The sequence below is a fragment of the Mirounga angustirostris genome, unplaced genomic scaffold (assembly GCF_029215605.1).
Source record: "Mirounga angustirostris isolate CCGP_5_RB_7025 unplaced genomic scaffold, mMirAng1.0.hap1 SCAF_5, whole genome shotgun sequence".
Lineage (NCBI taxonomy): Eukaryota > Metazoa > Chordata > Mammalia > Carnivora > Phocidae > Mirounga > Mirounga angustirostris.
In genome coordinates this window covers 84,632,565-84,652,292 of record NW_026991713.1, presented here as the reverse complement: position 1 = coordinate 84,652,292, position 19,728 = coordinate 84,632,565, and the positions used below count along the sequence as shown (strand labels likewise).

The 19,728-nt window shown below is 35.7% G+C and overlaps 1 protein-coding gene across 1 annotated transcript in view; it reads left to right on the top strand.

Moving 5' to 3' along the window:
* LOC123839854 (solute carrier organic anion transporter family member 1B3-like) overlaps positions 1-17,821 on the top strand; it is a 35,876-nt gene extending 18,055 nt beyond the window's left edge. Inside the window, exons 9-13 of the mRNA XM_064591519.1 lie at positions 649-814; positions 3,222-3,406; positions 8,724-8,788; positions 11,584-11,701; positions 14,324-17,821. Coding sequence (XP_064447589.1) covers positions 649-814; positions 3,222-3,406; positions 8,724-8,788; positions 11,584-11,701; positions 14,324-14,537 — 748 coding nt within the window. The 3' untranslated portion in view covers positions 14,538-17,821. The remainder of the gene's footprint in view (positions 1-648; positions 815-3,221; positions 3,407-8,723; positions 8,789-11,583; positions 11,702-14,323) is intronic.
* The last annotated feature ends 1,907 nt before the right edge of the window (positions 17,822-19,728 follow it).

The window sequence follows — 19,728 nt, the reverse complement described above, 5'->3', positions numbered from 1 at the left end:
TTATATTTTACAAATATATCCATGTTTTGCAGTCAATCATTATAAAGTATGTTGTCATTTCATTTAAAAAGTGTATGGAGTTTTTCTAATCTTTCTCAACTGATTTTATTATTCTTGATTTTTAAAAAAATTGATCCTTAGGAGTTCTGAAATTCTTATGTAGTTGAAATATAGATTTAAAGAGTCAAACTAAATAACACAGATTCATGGGACTTTACAGTAAGCTGGAAAGAACTTTAGTCTATCACCTTATTGAAGAGAAACTGAGTCTCAGAAAAATGAAGTGACTTGTTTAATGAGTAATTTCTTGGTAGATCACAAGGACCTCTTATATAAGTCTTATGGATCCTCTTTCTTTATGTTTGGGTAAAGATGGGAGGTGTTAAGTTAATAAACACTATATTAAAAAATGCCATTTTGACAACATCACTCATCAAATTTTGCTGTCTTATTAAAGCCCAACTGTTTTCCTTATTTCTCTCCTCCCCTCATCCCTCTTTCTTCTTCTCTCCCCTTTCCTAATGCCCTCCCACTTTTCCTCCTTTCTCTTGGCTTCCCTTTCCTATCCTCCCTCTCTTTTTCTTTTCTCCTCTCTTCCCTCCTTCTCTCTCTCTCTCTTTTTGATATGTGTCTACCTTATATTTCCAGAAATAATCCAGTGGCATCTCATATAAATGTACCACTTTCTTATTGCAACTCAGACTGCAATTGTGATCAGAATCACTGGGAACCAGTCTGTGGAGACAATGGAATAACTTACATGTCACCTTGTCTAGCAGGATGCAAATCTTCAAATGGCAATAAAAAGTCTATGGTGAGTATTCGTTTTTACTTTCTCTTCTCTCCTTGATCAACATTGCAGATTTGATTTAACAATTACTTATCAAATCTTTCTATAAGTAAGGTCTCTAGTAAAAAGAGAATAGAAAAAGACTCCTAATATTCTCTGTCATTGTGATGGCTGTGAAGTTGTGTAAATGAAAGCCTCACATAAAATCCTGCTTGAAACACAAATAGGTTTTTCTGTTGCTTAAATCTCATTTGAGATTACTCCCACTTTTCCTCCTTGAGTTTATGAGAACATGACCTTCTGGAATTTAAATGCATTTAGAATCCTTAGGAAGCGCTGCATTTTACTAATTAGGTTAAATTAGAGATAACTTGGGGCACCTGGGTGGCTCAGTTGGTTAAGCGACTGCCTTCGGCTCAGGTCATGATCCTGGAGTCCCGGGATCGAGTCCCGCATCGGGCTCCCTGCTCGGCAGGGAGTCTGCTTCTCCCTCTGACCCTCCTCCCTCTCATGCTCTCTGTCTCTCATTCTCTCTGTCTCAGATAAATAAATAAAATCTTAAATAAATAAATAAATAAATAAATAAATAAATAAATAAATAAATAATAAATAAGTAAGAGATAACTTACTCCTTTAGAAATTAGGGGAAAGTCCTGATCCAACCACTTGTCAGCACTCCCTTCATTTCCAGGACAATAATCTATATGCAATTTTGCATATAGATTCTGACAAGTTTATCTTTAGGCTCACTACATTTTTAACTTTCCAGAAAATTAATCAAGGCTTCATGCTCACTTGACTGTCCCAGTTCTTGGCTTCCAACTTTGATTTCCCCAAGGATAGAACTTCTATCCAGGATAACTTCATCTTTTGCCTATCTGTTCCTAACATTTTCCATAGAAATGCCATTTCTTTCTTCACTCAAAATATTCCCTTCCATGCAAACTATGGGTTCTTCCTAATTCCCTGAGTTTATTTCAGGTATCATGAACTGGGGATCAGGTATCATGTTCCCTATTTCACTTCCAATCTACTGAATATCTCACAAAGTTGGGGAGCCATATCCTGGGCCATTTCCCTATCACCAACATTAGCAGTATAATCAGCTATGATCATTGCTCTCTACCACACAGTTCTGTCTTTGATTTTCAAACTTTAACATCTTTTTCTGGTCCATAATCCTACTAATTGTATTGTTGAAGGGCACTGAGAACTTTGAAGAATAAAGCACCTGGATTCTTTGAAGCCAGGCCATAAATTTGCAGAAATGTGACCCAAGGACCGTACTTAAAAACCCATATCTCATATTCATGGGTCTAGTGCCTTTCACTGATAGTGCCCCATTTAATCCATGGTCCCACTTGGCCCATTAGTGAAGGCCTGGAGGAGACATGATATTAGAATCCTAAGAGAGCTCTGTGTACATTTTTCTGAATACTGGAAATGACTATACCATTTGAGGACCACTATGGAGTTCTTTTACCAAATCCTTAGCAATAAATCATCCCTTCTTAATTGCTCAAAATAATGTTCTTGGGTTTATTGGTCAATAGGCTTGATATATAAAGGATTCATCCATATTGTTCCTAGTTAAAAAGTAAAGTTTGATTATCAGATAAGTATGGATTCAAATTACTTCCTTCGGTAAATAAAGTACTAACAGGTTTAAGCTTCCCTTAAACCTTAGTTTAGCCTAGACTTAAAACAGATTTTATTAAAACCACCTATCTAAGTAAACTGCTTGCCAAATTAAATCTCTAAAATCATTTGTTCCTAAGTTTTCCCCTTCTGTGGTCTACCCATTAGGGTATTCTGTTGTGTTGAACCTCTCTGGTAATAACATCATATATCTTATTATCTGTCATTATGCTCTTGGATGTTGTGTTTGTGGGTCAAAGTAGGATTCTAGTACCCCTGCCTAGGTCCTATTCCCCTAGACTCTGCCCCATTCTAATGAGTAGCTCTAGTGCCAGTTTTGCCCCCCACAAAACTATATTTTCTGGATTCTCTGAGTAATCCTTCCCTTCCCTTCCTGTTCCTGACACTTGGTAAGACTCTTAAAAAGAGTAACTAGATTTTTTTATAGAAAGTAAAAATGAGTGGGAGAAAATTATTAAAAAGAATTTATATTAATGAGAAATTATATACAGAGTTTCAAACATTAATTTTTTCTATCCTTTCCTAATTTTTAATTTAGGAATAAGTTAAATGTTAATAGTGAATTGCATTTTTTTGTCTAGAGAGGAATCCAGGAAACTATTTTGCCTTTCAACTATTAAACAACTGTATTTTCAGAATGCTTTCTTCAAACATTGTAAATATTTTAGCTTGAATGGATGAGACTTCTTTAAATATAATGAAATGTAATGTATTCATAGTCCAGTCATATCTTCTAAATATATTCTGCAATATTTCAAAAACTATTTTTTAGGTGTTTTATAACTGTAGTTGTGTGGAAGTAACTGGTGTCCAGAACAAAAATAATTCGGTGACTTTGGGTGAATGCCCAAGAGATAGTCAATGTACAAAAAAATTTTATATTTATTCAGTGGTGCAAGTCTTGAATTATTTTTTCTCTTCATTGGGAAGCACCCCAACTGTCTTGCTGGTTTTTAAGTAAGTATGACTTTTTAAAAAGCGTTTTTATGTATATTAGACTATAAACACACCTAATAATGTACATATTTTCCATAACATATTTGGAACACAAATTTGTATTTTGTTACATTTTAATTTTCTAGGAATGCATTTACTTAGGATTATTGTGATACCACAATGTCATAATTAATGATAAAATTTCATACTTTCTCCTCTTACTAAGAATTTTGTGACGTAGACTGATTGATAATTGCTTCAATTGTGAAAAAAAAAATCTCTGTTGTGATTCTATAAGAACTTCTAATTTTGAGATGCCTTATACGAGGATGGGCCTGTCAGAGTGAATCAACTATTGATTTCATTGAAAGAAAACATTTAGGAACCAGACTGTATAATATAACCAGTCTATAAAATTCTAAAGCTTTTAATATACCCTCAAAATAGCTTTGACCTGGTCTCTCAAATATCCTCATAGACAAGAAAAAAATAACATGAGCAGAATTTATTCCTTTCTTCACTGATTAGACAAATACTTAAACCATGCTTGAAGAATACTCTGGTGAATAAAACAGATACAGTACCTGTTCTCATACAGCTTAGAGTATGACAGGAAAGACTGATGTAAGAAAAACAGAACTAAAATAAACACATAATTACAAATTGTCATTAGTACTAGAAAGGAAAAAGAGTGATATTAAAGAGAATAAAGAGGAAAACCTAATTTAGGATTGAGGTGAGGAGCTGTGAGGAAGAGGACTCAGAGACTTCTCAAAAAAAAAAATCCACATTTAATCTAAAAGTCTAGAGAAGAAGTTACCATTAGCAAAATGAAGAACTGTACAGAAAAAGGGTCTAGGTACTGATGCATCAAGGCCAGAAAGAGCTGGAGTGTTTGAGAAGTGAAAAGAAACTGGCTGGTTGGAACATACTGAGTTGAGAGGGCTATGACATAAGATAAGACTGGAGAGTTAGGAAGGGAGCAGATAACACAAGCCTTGTTGGTGAAGTTAATTATTCAGTTACCTAAAACCGAAAACATACAAAAATTTGCAGGCAGGTCTTAAAGACATGCATGTGTAAATATGCTGGCCTAGGTTAACATCTAAATTATATTTTTAAGACCTAGGTTGTTGACTATAAGTTCACCGTCAGCCAACAGCATGACATGGATGGGAAAGAAAACAAATGGGTTAAGCCCTGTTAAAATGAGTATACATGAGTAAACTGAGTCTACAGTTGTTTAATTCTACTCTGACCCAAAATCTTGTTAAATTATTTTTCCTAATTTATTCTACGGCTATATTTCCACCTTAATATAAAATGTTGTCTACTCAAAAAGAGGTCTTACATAATTGCCAAAGTACAGCTTCATTAACTATCAGAAAAATCCTCCCTCAAAAAAGTATTAGCTTTATCTCAAAAAGTCTTAACTTTTTAATTTAAAATCTTTTGCAGGGTGAAAGAGGGTTTTAGAGATCATTGTTTCATCGTTAATGTCATTTATATGGTTAAGGTAAACATTACCATTTGGCAAAAACATTTACTGATCTCTCACCAGCCTTTGATTTTATTGAAAGAAAACTTTCGTGAAACGGACTGTAGAATAAAAATATAAACCTCAGTCTATTAGTGATTTTCCAATGCTTATATCATAAGGCTGTTATTAAAATTAGACTAAGCAGGAGTGATGATATTCACTCATTCAGTCTATTCATTTTGTGTGTCAGGCACAATTATAGGTGCTAAGGACAGAACTGTGAACAAAGTGATAAAGGTCCTGCTTCCACTAGCTACCGGGGCAGTGAGGGATGGGGGACTGGGTGGGCATAAGAGCAGGAACAATAAATAAATAAGCAAGTAAATGTATAAAGTAGAAGTGTTAAGCATTAGGAAGAAAAATAAATCAGCTTAAGAATATAAGAGGGGGGCAAGCAAATGGTACTAATTCAGATGTTGTGCATTGGAAGTCATTTGATCAGAGACCTGAAAAAAAGTGAATGTACAAGCTACGCTGATATGGGGACAGGTGAAGAGCATGGTCCAGAAAATGTACACCCTGTGGGGCACGGTAACAACTTTGGAGTTTATTCTAATTGTATAGAGAAGCCAGCAGAGACATTTGAACATTGGAATTATACAACTGACTTATCCAATTAGAAGATCACTCTGGCTTTTGGGTGGAGAACAAGTTTTTGGGCTGCAAGAATGGAAACAGGGAGAACAGAAGGCTATGATAGTTCTTCACAGGATGGGAGTTTGAGGATGGTGATGGTAAAGGAAATAGAAAGTGTTATGAGTCTCAGTCTTTGTTCTCTTTTTAAGGCAACGTCAATAGGATTTGCTGATAGATTGAATGTGGCATGTAAGAAAAAAAGTTTAAGGATGATCCCAAGGTTCTAGCCCAGCTTTGAGAAGATGGTGGTACTGCTGAACAAATTAGTGAAGACTAAGGAAGGGTAGTTTGGAGAAAGTGGAGAAGACTTTGTTCTATCCCTGTAAATCTGAGATGCCTATTGGAGAAATATTAGAGCTGGAGACATAAATTTTGGATCCATGGCACTTTTGAGATCTTCTAAGGACTGAGTACAGATAGAAACAAGATTCTAGAACCAAGATCCAGGCATTCCAACTCCAGAAATCAAGAGGAGGATGAGAATCCGTTGAAGAAAACTGAGAAGGAGGTCCCATGAGGTTGGAGAAAAACCAAGAGGGTAGGTCATAGAAGTTAAGAGTTAGGAAGACATCACCGGATTTCATTATGTGCTGGTCACCGCTAGCCTTAACAAAAATAATGTGTAAAGATGGGGGGAAAGAAAGGCTATTTTGCAAAGGATGCAAGAGAAAATGCAAGAAAGGGAAGTGCAGATACCCAGTAGGAAAAATTCTTTATATTAGTAGTGTTATAAAAAGAAGCAGAGAAAAGGTATGGTAAGTTAGTAGGGGTGTGGCCTTAAGATTTCTGTTTATACTAGATATTGTAGCATGCTTGTGGGCTGATGAGAATTATCCAGTAGCAATGAAGGAAACTGATAGTGAAGTTAAGAGGGGGGAACAATTAAAGGGGAAGATTAAAAGGGATATGAACAAGTACACAGAGTTTACTCTGTAATGGAAGGGAATGTCATCTATGTGGGTAAAAATAAAATGATACACATGTAGCCTTAGTCATGCAAGGGTATTGAAATTCTGTTCTGATTGCTTCTACTTTTTCTGTTAGATAAAAAGCAAGGTAATCAGCTAAGAGGGAGGAGGAAAAAAAGAAAAGGTTTGAGATGAGATCAGGAAATGGAAACTAGTCCTCTTAAAGGCTGGGAGAATAAACTGTGAAAACAGACTAGTAAAATACAGTCGGATTGTACTGGAGGCTCTGAGGGTTTGTGCTTAAAATGAGCTTAGTCAGAATATTTGAATGGTTTCCTCCAGCCAGCAGTTCTTTAGGTATAGGTGCAGAAAAGGCAGGGGTTGGATGAAAGCATTTTTGCTTGCCTGGGACAGTAAAGGATGGGAAGAACAGAAAAGTCCAGGGAATATGAAAGGAATGATTATAAGGAGAGAACATGGTGAGAAAAGTGAGGACATGAAAATGGAGATTACCTCGGACAAAGTGGGGAGTGTCAAGGGCCTGAAGAGCCCTGTGCGGCTGAGGCTTGTTGGAGTTGGTTTATTGGAGAGAGTGAATTTAAAAGTTGAGAGGTGCTTCTGGTGAGGGAGTGCTCAAAACTGAGAATTAGGGAAGTGTGTACTTTGTAGCATGACCAAGGGTAGGTGAGGTAGGACCAAAGGAGGGAAGAGGTCAGGAAACCTGGAGGCCAGAGCATTGGAGGATGGTCTACATGGATTATTATAATAACTAGGAAAAGTGGCAGATATAGTTTTGGAAAAAAATGACAGACAGCCTAGTACTAAAATCCCCAAGGAATGATGGGAGTGGTGATCAAGATACCAGTATCTGTAGTTATAGTATCTACAGATACTATAGCCAGGAGGTTAGGGAATGGTATATCACAATGACACACCACTTGAGGGGAGTTAGAAATCTTTCAGAGGAGGCACTAGGGTCTGGAGGTGTTTTAAAAAAAAAAAAAAAAGAGCAAGAAGGACATCTACACTGAGACCCAGTAAGACTACAGAGAAAAACAGCCCTTATTTGAAAGAGTTGCATGGGAAGAGAACCATCAGGGGGCAGCCAGGCTTTGTTAGAACAAGAAAGTGAAGGGGTTCCTAAGAACATAAGATCTAAGGATTTTTGGTAATGGGACAAAATGGAAGAGTTTGAGTGGATATAAAAGGAGCAGGAGACTGGGTGTGATTAAAGAATTATCTAAATCATGTGGGGGTGAGAGCTCAGGGACCCAGGAATATGAAAACGGTGCTGAGAGGTTGTATGACTTCTCCAAGTCATGCAGTCAATATGAAACACCATTTATCTCTTTATTCAAGAAGAAGAACTAGCATGGAATATCCCAGGGGTCACTTAGCAAATGTTTGTTGAATGACTAAATCTACTTATTTCTATGAACAAATACAGTCATCCAAACAGCTCAAGAAAAAACAACCACCACCACCACTTTTGTATCACTTAATCAAATATTTCCAAAAAAACAGGGGTTTTGAGACTCAGTCACCTCCTCCCCATCCTGCCACCACTGCTGAATAATTTATTTCATGTGATACGTATTAGGCTATCCCAGGGATATCACAGAATGACATGGTCATGTCATCATCTTATTGAACACAGAAAAATGGAATTATGGAAACAATTTCTAAGTGCAAGAGTGAGTTAATTTCTAAGAGAGGATACAAATATGCTTGCTCCCTTTAAAATGACATTTAAATACACTAGACACTAGAATACAAGTATCTTTTTTGACACTCCGGGTTATATTACATAGTTCATGGATCATATTAGTGAACTTTGTTGTTAGTAGCAATGGCAGAAATGAGATGGTAAAAGTCCTCATACCAAGACCTCAATAAAGGTATCTGCCTTAGTGTATGGCCTGTGTCAACTGAATGGGTCACATGGGATCTGTTTCTTTGTAGTCATAATAAAGTCTGTTCCGACCACACACTCATAGGATTTCAAAGGATCAAATGTGAAAATGTTAAACCATCTTGAAATCTCAAAATGTTGAGTAAATAAGAGAATAATAATTATCACTCAGCTGTTCACCTTTTAAAACAACTGAAAATAAAGCTTGAAATAATGTCAGGCATTCACTTGAGGGTTTTCATCTGATCATGAAGAACAATACCACTGAGAAATGTTTTAATATTGAACGTGGTTTGGTATTTTGGAGATGTTTAATGTGCCTTTGCCTTTATCTTATTTCAGAACTGTTCAACCTGAACTGAAATCCCTTGCGGTGGGTTTCCATTCACTAACTATACGAGCATTAGGTATGCTAAATATACAGATTAAAAATTTAAGATATGAATTTTCATACCAAAGCTCACAGACTGGGTGTAATTAATTTCCAGTCATAAGAAATTTTTCAATGTATAATTAAAAATAATTGCTATTTTTTGTGGTAAATAAAAAAATAATGAGGAAAACTAAGTAACTTAAAAGAGACTTTGATCATTAATTCTAGTTAAAGTCAATCTTTAAGTAGAACAAGAAGTCATAATATTTGTTTTATGCTCTTTCTAACACAAAGATAGGTGATGTCCAAAGTTTTTCTACTTTCAGACTTAGGAATATTACTTCCCATAGGCAGAGTGGAGAGCCTTCTACGTAAAGAGTGTAATGCCCAAAACAGCTTGGAAGACCTGGGAATCCGGTCAGGTTGAGATTGCGTGAAACAAGCAGACTTTTTGCTGCCCCACTTCCCACTGCCCACTTCTCTAAGGCTGGGGAAGCTAATCTTTATCAGAAGTTAAAAATGCAAGAGGAAATGGGAACTAAACTGTAGAACTGAGCATCTTGGACTAAGGGAGTGTTCTGAATGAAAGAAAGCTCAGGATACTGTGCTTTTTGTTGTTAAACAGTAGGGCCGTAGACTTCAGAGGTAAGAGTTCTATTTCTAAATATTCAAATGAGGTGATTAGTACAAGATTTAGGACATCATCGTTTTTCCCTTGTCATTTGCTGTTTATTCTACAGAAATTTCTGTTGTTAGCACAATAACTTTTAACCTAACTCCTGTGCATGCCCCTTTGTAAGACTTATTAACAATAATATACTTATTCCTGGGAAGTAGGAAAAGAGCATCACTCACCTAGGGATTGGGGTATAAGACTGACAATGGCTTGGAGGCAACCACTGATGGCAGAAGGGAAAGGAAGTGGGAGGGGTCAATCCCTGGGATCCTTGCAAGCAAAAGAAAGAAGCATAACTCTTTGGCTAAGTGCATTGGAGAAGTTGTCCAAGAAGTATATTTGGGGAGAAGGCCACAGATCCTCAAAGGTAAAGGAGGAAATATGAAGGGCTTGGAGAGAAGAAGATGGAGGTGCTGCAGGATTCCACTCTAGTTGTCATTCCAGCCTTCTCTTCTGTCCTTCTCTAATCTTGCAGCTCTGTCTGTCTGGCAGTTCCTTGCCTCCAGATACAATGGAGATGCCTCTCTCCTAGAAGCTAGGCCACAGAAGCTAGCAGATGAAAATAGAATGTGGGGATCTAGGACTCCCCCTTAGATGCTGAAATAAGACTGAGACTAGAGGAAATTCTTCTAGTGACATAAAAGAGAAAGAAAGGAATTTTGCCATCCTAAATGTGAGCTTACTATTTTGATATGTCCAATATATGGCACAGTAAAACCTAACTACTTTTTGGAAATAATACATACTGACTAGTAGACTTTCAATTCCCAAAAAAATTGTCTCAAATACAACACATGCATAAGTTGTGGGAGGTCTATAGAGCATATTAAACTGAAAAGGATATTTGGAAAATTATTTGAAGTTTTAAAATTCTAGTAATGACTTAAGTTGGCTACCTAAAACATTTAATGAATTAAGTTTGGTCAAACCAGTGGTATTGTATTTTTCATTTTTTCAAAGGGTGACTGTGATTTGTGCAAAGCTGTAAATCTCTCACCCATTTTCTTGGTACCAGTTTTTCTCAGATATCTTTGGCCCCGTACACCGGTCTTTTGTCATCTCAGATTTCTAACTCTCAGAAAAATTGAGACTTAGAAATAAATGGAATCAGTACAATTTTGAAATATGAATCACTACCATTTTTTACATAACAAAATAAAAATTGAAAGTCATTCACTGAAATACAAAAAGAACGAAGTAAAATCATGACCACTTCAGATCTACCCTATGGAATATAGATCTCTACCAGCATGTCTCTAAAGTTTTGGTCAAATTACCAATGCTTAGAACTAGGAGTGTATCTCAGAGTTTATTAAAATAGCAGTAACCAGATGGGTACTTCCGCTATAAGGCAACATATGTGTTTCTAAAAAGACTTGCATTCTGAAAAATCATATGCTACAGATAAAAATTTGGTTAGGCACAGACCACTAGATGCCCAGGTATCATTGTGATTAGAACATTAACAGAAACAAAATTCAGCCACAGGCCCTAGCTTGGACAAACCACGCTGCTTCGAGGAAGTATTAAAAATGCACACAATCAATGGAAAGAAAATGCAAGATTGTGGGCTCTCATGACACCAAGGTGGAAGTGGAGCTCTTAGCGAAGGAAGAAGGACAACCTGCCAAGACCCTAGTATTCTGTGAAGCTGGGCCTGTATTTCTCTGGGGAAGGAAGTGCTAGCTTTCTTAAAAATGGGGTTGAAAACTCTCCTGACTTTGCATTAGTTGAGCTGAGAGGTTTTTCCTTTCTCTGTGAAGTTGTAATTCTATCCCCACACTTCCAGCTCTCCTTGCCTAGGAAAAGTATATATGAACCAACATGACTTCTGTGTTTTACTGACAACGTTCTCTTTTTTGCCACTTAGGCTTAAGTTGGTAATTATAAGAAGAACAGAGCATATGGGCATTTAATGTCCCCTCTTCTCTTTCCTATGTGTGTTGGCGGGGTGAGGGAGATAGCAGATATCTATGCTACTACATGTGATGTGAGCCTTTAAGATTCCTAATAGTCTCAATTCTTGAGTAAATTTAGGTCAAAACAATGGAATTTCAACTTTTACTTAATCTAAAATGTATCAAAGTGGAATATCATCCAGTTATGTTTGAAACCTACTCCTTGGATTGACCTTTTCTCATCTCATATTGCAGGAGGAATTCCAGCTCCTATATATTTTGGGGCTCTGATTGATAGAGCTTGTATGAAATGGTCAACCAGCAGCTGTGGAAAACAAGGGTCTTGCAGGATATATGATTCCCCATTATATGGGTAAGTTGTCATAAATATATTTTATTAATTGATTTTTCCTTTGACTATATTCTTAAAAGATGAAATGCTGTTTTCAGTATAATAATAATTATAGTCACCCTTTAATGAATTTTGCATTCAGTATTGTATCAGGCAACATGGTATCTCATTTTAATACTCTTAGAAACTGCAGGAGATGGATATTTTTCTCCTTTTTCCTTAAATATGAAGAAACAAAGACTCAAAGAGAATGAGTAACTTGTTTAAAATCATATAGCTAATAACAAAAAGATCTGGGATTTGTACCAAAATTTGTTTTGTTGTTTCTAAAATCTCTCCTAATACTAAAAAAACTATTCAATGACCTCTGGCTTCTCTAAGAAGACACAAAATGATGCTGGGGCTTTGGTTGTAGGTCAATGGGAAAAAAAGAAAAAAAAGTTTCTATATTTTTCTGTTCATAGGGAAATAACTGGATGGTTATCTAGAAAAGAAATACTTGCAAAGGTACCTTAATGTTAAAAAAATTAATTGGAGATTAATCAAACACACAAATTTACAATATGAAACTTCAAGTATTAGAAAAAATTGTGGCAGAAATACATTTAATTATCTAGGAAGTAGGAATGTGTTTCTCAGTATGACCCAAACCCCTAAAACCATGGTATAAAAAAAATGATTAAATATTTTTAAAACTCTGTGTCACAAAACTTAAGCAAAGTTCAAAGACAAAAGATAAACTGGAAAAAGAACTTGTAACTTATAACGAGACACAAGGCGAATGTCCTGAATATATAAAGAGCTCTTAAAAAAATAAACAATACCAATGCTGGCAAGGATGTGGAACAACAAGAAATCATTTTCAGTGCTGGTGGGAATGCAAAATGATTCAGTCACTTTGGAAGAGTCTGACAGTTTCTGAAAAAACTAAACATAGGCTTGCTATATGGTCAAGTAATTGTGCTCCTAGGTGTTGACCCAAATAAGTTGAAAACTTATGCCCACACAAAAATCTGCACATGAATGTTTATAGCAACTTTATTTATAAATGTCAAAAAAAAAATGAAGCAACTAAAATGGTCTTTCATGGTAAATGGAAAAACAAACTGTGATACATTCATACAACAGAATGTTTTTCAACAATAAAAAGAAATGAGCTATCAAGCTACAGAAAGACAAGGCAGAATCTCAAATGCACATTGCTACATGAAGGAAAGCAGTCTGAAAAAGCTATATACTGTATGATTCCAACTAGATGACCTTCTGTCATGAAGTTTGCACCATTCCAACCAGCTACAAGTAACTAACATTCTTAGAACTCTTAACACTTTGAAGCTCACTCATGGCCCTTATCACTTTCCTTTTGGTTAGTTCTATTCATCGTCTAAAGTACTTTGCAAGTAATTGCCTCAAGATTGTCTGAAGTGGAATTTTTAAAAAGAGCGGTGTGTTCCCCAATGAAGAAACAGCAAAAAGTTAAATAGTCATCTTATGATTTTTTTGGATTTAATATTTTGTGGTAACCAGATAGTTGTTCATTAATTTTATCTAACAAAGACAAATAATATAATCAATTCCTACTCCAAGGAGTGGAAATCTACATTATGATATCAATCCTAAATCTAAACCCAGTTTATTCAAGTTTTCTCAGCAACAGTCACATAACCAGAAGTGCATAGTAATTTTTCTATTTTCAATGGAAATTCTGAAAGTTTAACATTGGGGTAGAACTACTTGACATAACCCAAGGATGAGACAAATATACTTGATGTTTTAAAATATTTCTTTTGTTATTTTTGGTACACCACAACCTTATGTTGTAATTTTAATAAATTAAACCTAAACAGCTCAAAATTATATAATTCCATTCACCTTCAATTAAATCTAATAATTGTTCAAGGTTTTTTGTTTTGTTTTGTTTTGTTTTGCATAAAGCTTTTTTACATTTAGTTAACAATGTCATTAGGCCATTGGGTGCTTCCTAAGCTACTGGGTCAGTGGTTATCAATCTTTTTTGCTCTTTATAATCACCCGAGGAGCAAAAAATACAAATTTCTGTGTCCCATCTTCAGAAATTTTTATTTAATTGCTCAGGGGCTGTGTGGCCTGGGCATGGGATTTTTAAAATCTCCTTGGATGATTTTAATGTGCAACCAAAGCTAAGAACCACAAGAATTGACCATGTGTGCTAGGTAATTTAATATAGTTTCATTAAAACTTCCAGTAGGCCACATGACAGAAGTTGTGGACTGTATTTAGCCTGTAAACTAAACTTTGGCTCCTATCTGTATGGATTCAGTTTGGTGATCTCACAGTCAATTCATTTCCTTTATAATCTGTTTCCATTACACGTGAACTAATCTGCCTTTGAGAAAGCTAAACATCCCAAATATACCTTACTTTTATGGAAAACATTGGGTAGATCATTAATCACCCTTAGTTTCTGTGGCTTAATATTCCTTTTAAAATAATTTAAAATCCCCCTCTGTGTCAATAAAATAAATTATTAGAATTGCTACCTTAATATTATTATGTATAATTTCAAACATCATTTTTTTTAAGATTTTCTGCATACTGGAGAGCAACACTATAAATTGTTCCAAATACTTTAACATGAAAATTGAGTTTTTTCTCTTTTCACAGAAATACCTTCACGGGCTTGACTGAGAGCTTAAGATTTTCAGCACTTATTTTATTTGTTGTATTAATTTCCACTATGAAGAAAATATATCAAGGAAAAGATACCAAGGCATCAGAAAATGGAAGAAAAGATACAAATGAAGCAAACTTAGAATCCCTAAATAATGATGGATATTTTGTACCTTCTGCCAAAACAGACAATGAAACACATATGTAAGGGGAGAAAAAAAAATTAGGTTGTTGTGTTGTAAACCAACATTGTATTAATTTAGTAAGATGGTATTTTGAGCAGTTCTTGGTCTTTCACTAACAGTTCTCCCACACTTATGATGGTACAGTAAATCTCCTATGAATTTATAATAATGAAATAGACTATAAATGAAAAGAAATGACAGTATACATTGCTTAGGGTATGGCTATGCATTTGAGGTAAAGATTAAGACACATGATCCATACACATTTAAAGTGAGAACTATGGGGCGCCTGGGTGGCTCAGTTGGTTGGGCGACTGCCTTCGGCTCAGGTCATGATCCTGGAGTCCCTGGATCGAGTCCCGCATCGGGCTCCCTGCTCGGCGGGGAGCCTGCCTCTCCCTCTGACCCTCCCCCCCTCATGTGCTCTCTCTCTCTCATTCTCTCTGTCTTAAATAAATAAATAAATAAAATCTTTAAAAAAATAAATAAATTTTAAAAAATAAATAAAAAAATAAAAGAGAGACCGCAGTCCCTCCTGTTAGCCAGGATAGGAGGGCATTCGCCATTTAAAAAAAATAAAATAAAATAAAAAAAATAAAAATAAATAAAGTGAGAACTATGGTCAGTATATAATAAAAGAAAAAATATTTGCTCAAGTAATTATAACTCAATAAAACCACTGACTAGAAAATAGAGGGGGAATGGGAGGAGAGAAATTAATAAACTAAATAAGGAGAGAAGCCTAATACCTTTTTTTAAGCCAGTTTGGCCCATGTTACTCAAACATGAAGTTAGTATGATAGAACCTTAATACTATGATGACATTTGTCATTCATGTATTAAGTCATGTCTTTCACAGACCTTATTAATTTATAATTTGAAATTGCATTCAACTAGAGGCCCATGATGCATCTTCTTCCAACCTTCCGTTAAAATACTGCTGGAGAAATAGAGATAATTCAGAATTTGCAAGCTATGATTGTCAAACAACATATTACGGAATGTGTTAAGTTTCTTTCAGGACCATGGAAGTGGATTAAGAAAACTGACATTAACTTGAGAAAGCAAAGCCCATTTGAAAGATGTGTCTTCATTCCATCTGTCTGCTCCCTGGAAGACATGGTGTCTGTACGAGATAATTTACCAGCTGTTTCTCAATTGCATATTTGTGTGTGTGTGTGTGTGTGTTGTTTTTGGTGCACCAAGAGACAGCTTTCACATCCCCACAAATAGGACAAGAGGAGAGTGGATGAGAACAAATATTTGAATATTGTATTTGTTAGATAACAACAGCTTTATACTGAATGCTAAAACTTGTAGTTTTTATACTCATTAGGTTAAAAGACACTTTCTGGCATTAGAACAACCTGTGAAACTTTTTGTTTTAAAAGAAACCAGTTGTGCACCCAACCCAGAGATTCTGATTCAAAACATTTGTCATGCAGCCTGGACATCTCCTTAAAAAAAAAAAAAATCTGTATAGTGCCCCTGATAAAGAGATACAGAAAAGAAAGCCACAAGATAGGAGAAGATATTATTGAGTATAGCAAAGTCACAAAATATGAATGCTTGCTAGAATCTGAGAATTAGCTTAGATGTTATATATATTAAACTATTCTCAAGCTGTAGCCCTGAGAAAGGATTCATTACTCCACAAGCAGAGATTTGGAAAAACCACCAACATGCTAGGTTACTATGTTACAAGTCTGATGAGCTCTTATCTCAGAAAATAGAGAAAAATTTGAAGCTGTTTTTTAAAACATTGCAAAAAAAAAAGGCAACATCTTGAATATTTATCTATTCAACAATTATTGAGTATCAAATATCTTTCAGGCAAAATGAAATATAGTAAAGAAAACAAAGGATGTTATCTCATGGAGCTTACACTTTAAAGGAAAGAACATTAAATTAAATAATTAAATGTTATAAAATGATACAAATTAAAAGAATAAATTTATATTTTTAAATGTGATATGTATGGTGAAGGAAAAGAACATTAAAACATATGCCTCAGATTATTTGATCTACTTCAGAATCCAAGAATCCAGAACAAATATTAATCCTTAATTCAATGGCATTTATTAAACAGGTATACAAATCCTAGGGGGAAACAAAAGGGGGGTGGGGATTCAACAGACATATGAGTAAGATAAAGAAAGTTTTCAAGGATGCAAAACAATACAAGAGTGTAATTAAAACACACATTGGGTAAGGTTAAAAGAAGACAATGGCCAAAAAAACAAATCAATGATAAAGAAGTTACATTTGGAAATCTGAAAATGTGGAGGAAGAAGATAAAGAAACAAATTATGAAAAAGGTAGACAATTTAGAGGACAAGCTCAAGCACCAAACTAGGAAATCTGATATTTTTGAAGAGGAAATCAGATTTAGAAAAGAAGCAGTAAAGATTTAGTTGCAGAATGCCTTCCTGCTATGAAGAAAGACTTGAGTATACAGCCTGAAGACTATTTGCACCATGTCTTCATATTCCCATCCATTTTCATGCAGTGGGCCTTTGACTATGATGTTTCTTCCTCCTGAAATGCTCTTTTTTCCACTGAATTAACTGCTTCTCAGCATTCAGATATAGGCTCAATCACCATTCCTTCAATGTCTCTGACTTCTTCACTGCTTAAAAATCCTCCAGTTATATTTGAAGCAACATAGCACTTAGCAAAATAGTAATTCTATATTTATTTGTGATTATTTGTTAACTATTGGTCTTGCCCACCAGTCATAAGCTCTAGGAAGGTAGAAACAACACATTTTACCTATTTTATTCCCTGAATTCAGCTTGGTGGCTGACACAGAGCAGATGCTTTATCAATTATTTTGAATGAATGAATGAAAGAATGAATAAGTGAACTCCAAAAATTCCAGTCATAAAATTATGAATGTTATAAATAAGAACTGAAAACAACATGCATGCAAACATTTTAAGGCTGCGTTAAGGTAATTGGATAGACAGTGAGGGCTTCAGATGTTTTGAAGATTGTCTTCACTATTTTAAAATGAAAAAACACATTTTAAAATGTTAAAAAGTGTCTTTTGACTGCCATCTATGTGCTAAGCACAGGAAATAAAAGCATTTATGAAACAGAGTCTTTGTTCTTTGGGATCTCACAAAAGTGGTGGAAAAATAGGCATTTAAACATATACACTATAATAAATACTATTATAGAATAAAAATGTCCATGTCTCTCCACAGGGACCATCCCCATTTCCTTGTTTCAATCTCAACATCTGTATTTCTGGAGATTTTACCAAAACAAAATTAATGAGAATTAATTATAAAAGAAATCCAATTTGAAGATCATTATGCAAGCGGTGTACTTTTAGCAACACTGTGGAGCATTCCTGACCACTAACCCATAGATAGATCTTTTACTTTAAACCAATCTCCAATGTTAAACTCGAGGTTGCCCCAAATTCTGTCATTAGAAGTCTATTCTTTTGAATTAAAACTTTGTCTCCTTTGAATTGGAAGAGATTACATATTATCAGTCATTTTACAGTGTGAGTGAAATTCCAATCTTTTTTAAGAATCAGGTTTTTGATAGTGGAAATGAAGAACATGAATATTCAGAGAATAAGAGAAAAGGTCACAGGAAAGCAAGATTATAAACACCAAAATATCTTTTGTCTCTGTGTAGGATTGATATTAATAATGGTTCTATACATTTAAACTTTATGCAAAAATTTTACTTTTAGTCACATTCATTTAAAAATATCTTTTTTTTTTTTTTTTTTAAAGAGAGAGGGAGTGAGCAGGGGGAGGAGCAGAGGGAAAGGGGAAAGAGAATTCCAACCAGACTCCACACTGAGTACGGAGCCAGAAGCGGGGCTTGATCTCATGACTCTGAGATCATGACCTGAGCCAAAATAAAGAGTAGGATGCTTAACTGACTGAGCCACCCACATGCCCCTAAAAATTGTCTTCATTTGTTTAATAATCCTGTCTAATCATTTGTCTAATTAATCTGTTCAATATCTGAGCTTGATTCTGAGATTGATTTGTCTATTCAGACTATGTTTTGTTTGGTTTTGTTGTGTCTCATAATTTTTTGTTGAAGACCATAAATGTAATATAGGACAGTCAATACTGAGGTAAATATTTTCTACATCTGTAAATGAGTGCATCTTTCCTTCTGGTAGGACTGTAGGGTGGGGTTTGTATAAAGGGAGCTGGGTTTGGGACGCCTGGGTGGCTCAGTTGGTTAAGCGTCTGCCTCCAGCTCAGGTCACGATCCCAGGGTCCTGGATCGAGTCCCGCATCGGGCTCCTTGTTCCGCGGGGAGCCTGCTTCTCCCTCTGCCTCTCTCTCTCTATCTCTCATGAATAAATAAATAAAATCTTAAAAAAAAAAAAAAAAAGGGAGCTGGGTTTGAAGTTTGTTGTTGCTATAGTTACCCTCAATGTACAAAGGACTTCAAATTCCTCTAGGGAAATCTTGTGTTTAGAGTTCTACTCCCTATATAGATCTAGTTCTTCCTTTGCCCTGTTACCCCGAAACAATCAGTCTCTTGCAGGTCTCCCAGCTATATTCCACTCTTACTTTTACCAGATGCTTTTTACCAGGGCGAGGGTGAGGAGAGAGACTGAGGCAGGTTCTGTGAACCTGGGTCTTGGGGGTGACTTGCCCCTCCCACAGGAGTGAAACTTGTCTTTCTTGCTTCCCTTCCCAACACAGGAGTTTTCATCAGTACCCCTAAGCTACAGTTTTCGTTGCCCTTCCCCACTGGAGAGAAAGGCTGTTGTTACTTAGAGGAAGAAGGGGATACTCAGGTAGAATTTGAACAGTGGCTACTGTTCTCCCCTAGCCAGCACCATTGGTGCTTTTTCAAGATTCTCTCTAATCTTTTCTGACACTGCCTGGTGGGGCTCGTGGAGGAATCACCTGAAAGAGGTGTAAACCCCCTTCTGTCAGCCACCTTCACATGCCAACCCACACTTGATCTTTAGCTACTCATTAAACATTTCTAGCTGTATCATTTTACTAACTTATATGGCATTGAGTGGCTTCTGCCTCAAGTGAGTAAATATTCAAATTCTGTTTCTTCCCGAAGGAGCCTCTCCTCCAGGTTTCCAGTTAGCTGCTTGTCCAATAATATTGGTTCATTGATGGGTTTGAGAAAAGTTATGATTTGCATTTTCTAATTTTACGGTTGTGGGTACAACACCTTTCCTGCTCTGTGCATGCCTGAAATGAAACT